We start from the raw sequence: 7137 nt of genomic DNA, 5'->3' as shown, positions 1-7137 counted from the left end.
TCCGACTAAATTAAGACCAATTCTTACTAATGATTGTAGAGGGATATCTTTTCCCCGAACTGTTACTGTAGTCGCTGCTTTGTAATTCTTGGGCTTTGGCCCCATCCCAATACCAAAAAAAAAAAAGAAACCATTCTTCATCCAATTTTCTCCAATTCATTAGCAAGGTCCCTAACTCACACTATACATGCAGTAATAATAAAAAAAATCTTATGTGTATCCCAAAATCAGAAACTAGTATAAAAATATATTGAATACAAAATACATATTGAAAACGAATTAATCAACATCTGTATTTATACAGAAATACATACTAATTAATTTTAGTGGCTAATTTTGATGTACAAATAGTATTTTTGAAGAAACAATGCTCGAGTTTTCACAATAAACTGCTAAGTCAGAATCATTAACAAGGTCTCAGTCTCTAATATGATACAAAACTATATGCACAAGTTAACCTCTAATCAGATGTCAGATTCTTCAAGCTTTACGTCAGGGCTTCGAGCGCGAATAAACTCTTCGACTTTCTTGGGGACGTTTTCCGTCACTATATTCCCGCCGTTGAAGCCATTCATCAGCAACTTACCTATTTTTGACCGCCACTCGGAACTCTCCTTCTCGTTCTTCCTATCATGCACAACTCTGTCACGGTAGTTAAGCATTGTTCCCAAGCCAGTATTTGGGGTCCAACCATATTCCATCAACACCTTGGCCTCACCTTCACTCAAATGTTCACCAACCTATGTTCCAGACACAGCATTGAATAGAGCAATAATGAGTGAAAGAAAATAGAAATTCATGGTAGAAAAATTGTTCTATTCAACACTAATGAACAATGATTACTAAGGAGGTAACAATTTTCAGCCAAACATAGCTCAGCACAATCAATTTTCAGCCACCACATATCGGCGATTTCGAGCGTATAGCAAAATGGAGTATTCAAGAGGGTACATTTCACCAATAACCCCTTTGCAAATACATAAAACAAAGTCAATCGATACTAACAGTTAGGTTAAAAAACTTCTGCAGAATGGTTACATTAGGTGGCATCGAGTCATTACCACTAATTCTTTGTCCTCAATAAGGGAAATTCGGCTACAATTTGACAGTTTCATAGCAATCACCAATCGCTTGATCTGCCATTCAACAGGTAAGGAGCGTATCAACTCGAAGAAGTAGGTCGCATAACCATATTCAGGGCGTTCCAGCACTATCCTGCATCGAATTTTGTTTAAATCTCAAAGTCGGGAAATATAATGGTGAAGGAAAAAAATAAACGGAAAACATGGACTCAAATATACACCAACTACCTGTTATGTTTCTCAAATACAAAAATAAACGATTGAAGGTCTCGGCACCAACCCCACTCGACAGGCCAATTTCGAAATTGCAGGTATCTTGACTGCAGAAAAATAAAGTTAACATTAAGTGTAGCATGAAAACACTGGTATGGAATATGGACACTGAATTTGGTAATAATAATAAATAATAAATAAATTACCTGCTCCACAAGCGAGATTAGACAAGCTAAACAATAATTTGCTCTTGAAGTCTTTGCAGCGCGAACAATAGGGAACTTTATATAAGACTGGCGCTGAAAGAAAATCTGACTCAAAAGGTAAAAATATATGAGCAAAACCAGATACAAAAATGATTTCAATATCAATACAAAGATAATAAAATTGCGTGTGAAGTGTACAGCTAGTCTCATCCAAAAATAATATCCTGATCATTTTGTTGTAAGTTGTAACCCATAAGAAAACACCTCCGCGGAAGAACTGATCGTCATGAAAGTCAGGTATCAAAAACACAAAATGGGGGAAATGACTAATTTATCTATAGAACTACTTATTTGAGTCCTGTTCTTTCTGAAAAGACAAGCACAAAGGATGAACCAGTTTCTCTTATTTCCCCTTAAAAATAAAGTCAGCGTTAAATATTCATGCTTTAGCTTCATTTACCGCATACAGGTGAATGCCTTATAAAAGTTTAAGCTTCTGTTTAACGAAGGTGTGCATCTAATTGCATGCTAATATTCTGAATAATCATAGTAGTAGATCTTAAGTCCAGGGTGAATTAACATTCAAGTGTCACCCCTCTCGTTCATCATAAACATAGCTGTCACCAGATTAATCACTAAAATGCTTCCATCAAAATCACAGGGCAGCTAGGAATGGAAAACAAAGCATTTTCATATTCTATGTTGTTTGAGGCATAAAATAACGGTATATAATTTTCCAATGCCAGTATTTGATGCATCATAGTGTGAAGAAAAAGGTTCTGGCTAAGCAAAGCAATTCCCTTCTTAGTAGAAGGAAGAAACTTTTGGACGCCATAAAAAAAGATTAAGTGTGCATTTTTGGGTTGGCTTTTTTAGAGGAAAACAATTACTTAAAAGAAAAACAAAAAAAATCCTTTATTTTAAGCTAGCACCATGTTTTTTGAAAAAGCAAACTTTTAGGAAAATTCTGTAATGAATGATCTATTAGTAAAAGTATTTTTATATTTTCTATTTAAAAAAAATTACTAATTAAAAAAAAGATCTTTTATAGAAAGGTAAAAAAAAATGAAATTTTTTTTTTCAAAAGCCAAACCAAACACATCCTAATACAAAAGATGATGCATTTTTTTAGAGAATTTCAAGTTGAAGAAAAAACCTCACATCAACGTGTTCAAAAATAAAAACTAAATGAAGAGAAAAGAAAGAAAGTCAGCATTTGCTTACTTTAAACATATATATCATATTTCTTGCTGGCAAACATATATTTATATGAAATTAAGAAATGACATGAAAGCCAAGGTTATGGCATTGCAAGTATGCTATGTTCTTTACCTTCGAAATCACAGCCTCAAGCTCTGAAAAGCCATCTTCACATGATGACTCATCCAGATCTTCATCATTCTCAGTCTCTCCATAAAGCTTAATTTCATCTACTAATACACCTTTGTTGAGTAACACCTGCCCAAATATCATATTCATGAACATTCACACCAATATCAAAATTAGAGTAACTATATAGAAAACAAAGTATAGCACCTGCAGTAGCCCGGGAGCATCCTCCTCGAGTGCCGTTTGAACTGAATCACTGCAAAATAATTTGGCATGTTGAATAAATAAAATATTGGAACTATGTAAGTAAAGATGATATTACACAAGAAATAACACAAGTATACAGTACGTTGCTGTTCTTTTCCTTTTCCGCAGTCGCTTGATGCTTATAGTATCTGGAGATTCTGAGGCATTAGAGCTATATGTAAAGGAAGAAAACCCAGACTTCTTGAAAAACGAGTAGCTCTTGGAACTATTTAAACTAGAATCATCTCCAGACTTGAGAAAATTTAATCTATCAATTAAGCTAATATGTTCCACTAGATCATCAGTATTAACATCCTGGACCTCCCATTCACTTTTTACATTTGAGAGTTCTGTAGAGATGCTACCCATAATTTCCTCGTTGACATTATGGAATTCGCTGCTGTCCCAAGGTTCATCCTTGACCTTGACAGAGATTCGACAAGTTGAACTACTGGAGCCATCTTTCTTTATAGCTGCAACACCTTGTTCCTCATGTGAATCAAGTTGCTTCACCATTGCTCCAGATTTTAATATATCATGTTCTTGAAGGCCTGCAGCTGGCAACTCAGGCAGCGAAATTTTACTAGCTTCGGGTATGTCATTACACTGATCTCTACCCATTTCTGCTTTACCATCAGCAGAATGAATCTCTTCATTTAATTTTTCCACACATTGTTTGTTAATGTTCTCCAACAAACCTCCACTGCCACCCTGTAACATAAATAAGTTACAACACCAATAAAGTGATGAATTATGGTAAAATATATTCACCTTGTCTCATGAGAAATAGCCAGGTAACTTTTCCATGAGTGTAAAGTTACAAACACAGTATACAAGTAAAATACTATGAGCAACTTCACATGAAGCAAATAGCAGGCATGTCAAGCCAACAAACAAAACAGCATGACTATGAGACAATTATTCTTTTTCGAAAAAAAAGAAAATAATAATATAGAACAAACAAGTACTTAATTTAGCTCAATAACAAGTTTGCAATTTAATACAAACATAAGACAATATTCATTATTAATAGCTCCAACCCCAATTTCCTGCGTTTTGATCCTTCATTATTCCTCGAATCCCCCAAATCAATTCCAATCTGATCCTTTAATCCAAGAGCAGCAGCTCATCTTTCCCACAGTTCAACTTGAATTGAGCCACACCATCCATAATTAAAGACACACTTACAGGAAAGAGCTTTTATTAAAGACATTTCTGATTTAGAAACATTAACAACTTGATTAACACATTTATGTCAGAAGCCACTATTCAAATATTCAATATTACTAATGTGGCTAATTATCCCCGAACTAGTGTGTGTGTCTGTGCGCGCGTGTGTGTATATAAAACCAAAATCTTTGTTTACGGTTAAAGACTAAGTTTAAAACAAGCCCAAAACATTAGCTGTTAATTTATTTCACATTGTAAACAGTCTTTTCAAACTTCAAAGACATGTCCCACTTTGTCTGTGCCCATAAAAATAGTTTTTAAACTCAGCGTACATGCTTATACATGCGTCAATGTGTTGTACAACACTTAGCACATAAGCGTTCAATGCGCGGTCACAATAGCAAAATGGTGTTGTATCCATTTTTTATAGTATATCAGCATTAACAGTATGCACCAAAATTAAGTAATTCATTTATTAATAAAAAATTAAAGCTAAATGAGATGACTTATGATTTTCTTTTTCCAATAACTAATGAACAACTTATTATTAAATAACAAAGAAGAAAAAGTGAATACAACCCCTTTTAGTCATGAATATATTATTCAACTAATAAAAACAATAAGTGCATACCTCGGAAATTGGAGTTGACAATCCTGGAGGCTTCCTGCAATTATAAATACATCATTTAACCTTGTTTAAAGAAGATAATTCCATCTAGCTTTGTTGAATAGAAACATTTTTTTACCTTAGGTAAGAAACTAGAAATAAAATATAGTACTCCATGAATTCAAAATATTCAAAATATAGTACTCCACGAATGCAATAAACATGGTTGTCTGGTTATCAAATTGGTTTATCAAAGTTCAAAGATTGAAATTGTTTTTTTATTTAAAAACAAAAAACTGAAATCAAAATACATGAAACAGAAATGAAACTCCCACTTCAATTCCAAGATGTAGCATCCAAGAAACACAAAATATCATGTGAAAATAGCTAAGCTGATTTAAAATAGTCCATAAAACTCCTTTTACATATTTGTTCCGGAAGTCCGGAACAATATTATGCCTAACATTCCAGTGATCATCAAGTCTTACAAATCCCTTCCACCCATTACAAAACACATAAAATAACAGTGAAAAGTTATGGCTGATTATCCTCATGCTCTTTAGCCTTTACTCAATGTCTTACCAAAGAAGAATGGGAATTCAATGTAAACACACAAAAAGCATGTTTAATAGCCCTATCCAAAAGAAACCTATTAACATTAACATAAGGTACCTGGCCAGAAGCAACCTTAACCGTTCTTTCAGTACCATATGATCTAGGTCATCAACAATGTCTTCAGAAATCTCCTGTTTTACCTTCAGGGCAGGGAAATCTGATTGAAGAGATGTTTTTCTACCATCATCAATATCAGAATCTTCAACCTTTGCAGCAGTAGGAACATCACAATGTATTGGATTCTGAGACAAACTGCTAGTGTTGATACTAGTTTTCTCCTCTTCCCTAACATTAGTTTGAACCTTGCGACATGTTACCTGTTGAAAACTAGGCCATGATCATGATCATGCTCGAGTCTTCTGCTAGTTGCAACCAATGAAAACGGCAGCTCCATACTGAGAACTACCCCTTTCTAAACATTAAATACACCAGTAACAACAATGGCAACTAACCCTAAACACGATTAAATGATTAATTGAGAAAACATGCTCAGGAAATGGTAAACATCCCCCCCCCCCCCCAACAAACAAAAACAAAAAACAAACATAACAAAATAATACAAATGCTTGCCCAACACTATCCAATGAAGACAAGAAATAAACATAGTATCATAGTCAATCTCAACCAACCACAGACTTTAGCTAATTGCTCACATTAACTAAAGGATATTAGGTAAAATAAACACACCAGTTAACACTCAAAAGAAAAAAAGGATAATGATTTACCTGTAAATCAGAATCCTCATGTTCCTTTTTCACAATAATATCAACCGGGGGCCTGTACATAACCAAAGCACACAGAAGAAACTATAAAGTGGACTTTATCCTTTGCCAAAACATAAATATCAAATTTGAATTCAGAAAAGAAAAGAAAAAAATCTGTCAGATATTAAAATGAAGCTCACATGAGCAAGCTTGGTGTGTCGGAATAGCCACTGCCGGAATGCAAGAACCGTAGACGTTGTGTCAAGGGAATGTGTTCGAGTTCAAGTGTGCTGGCGGCGGTGGTGGCGATGGTGGTGGTGGCAGAGTTGATTGAACAAGCCATGCTGTTGTCGGAACTTTCGATTTCGATCACGGAGAGGGTTTTCGGTTTTTCACTTTTTTGGTTATGGGGATTAGGTTTTTCAATTGGACCTTGATTTTCAATTTCTTCACTGCTAAATGCTAATAGCAGAGAAGTTTGAGGATTATGCTACTGGTCGAATTAAATTAAATGAGCACATTCTGATAATGGAATTTAAATACTAATCATTTATAAAAAATTTAAAAAAAAAGTTGTAATCATAGTTATCCGACAATTGACCCTGTTTGAGTGGAAGGTTCCCAAAATCAAACCAATACAATCACTCAATCAGAAATTAAAGGTGCAAAAGTTTTAAAGTTTTTAATCGAATTTTAACCATAGTTAAATTGGATAAGATAAAATAATATATATATATATATATATATATATATATATATATATATATATATATATATTATAAACTATATATTTTAAGATGAATTTTTTTAATTTTAAATCAATTAATCGTTAAAAATTATGTCAGTTCAATTAATTTTTTGCCAGTAGGTTTACAAATTTCATTCATCCATTCTTCTTCATGAAATTACAAAAAAAAAAAAAAAAAAAAAAGAAGAATAAGTTCCCTTCTAGTTTCTAGGTGTAT

At 33.7% G+C, this 7137-nt stretch overlaps 1 protein-coding gene across 1 annotated transcript; it reads right to left on the bottom strand.

Annotated features, from left to right (window-relative positions):
• Positions 1-235: 235 nt before the first annotated feature.
• On the bottom strand, positions 236-6838 carry LOC112764975 (uncharacterized). Its single transcript, XM_025810831.3, has 11 exons — positions 6373-6838; positions 6194-6245; positions 5526-5785; positions 4878-4911; positions 3180-3787; positions 3038-3086; positions 2834-2959; positions 1502-1606; positions 1311-1402; positions 1062-1215; positions 236-740 (listed from the first exon to the last, which is right to left on the bottom strand). The coding sequence occupies exons 1-11, from the start codon at positions 6513-6515 to the stop codon at positions 465-467; spliced, it is 1899 nt and encodes a 632-aa protein (XP_025666616.1). The 5' UTR covers positions 6516-6838; the 3' UTR covers positions 236-464.
• Positions 6839-7137: the final 299 nt, after the last annotated feature.

Source organism: Arachis hypogaea, chromosome 17 (assembly GCF_003086295.3).
Source record: "Arachis hypogaea cultivar Tifrunner chromosome 17, arahy.Tifrunner.gnm2.J5K5, whole genome shotgun sequence".
NCBI lineage: Eukaryota > Viridiplantae > Streptophyta > Magnoliopsida > Fabales > Fabaceae > Arachis > Arachis hypogaea.
This window is presented reverse-complemented; position numbering and strand designations above follow the sequence as displayed.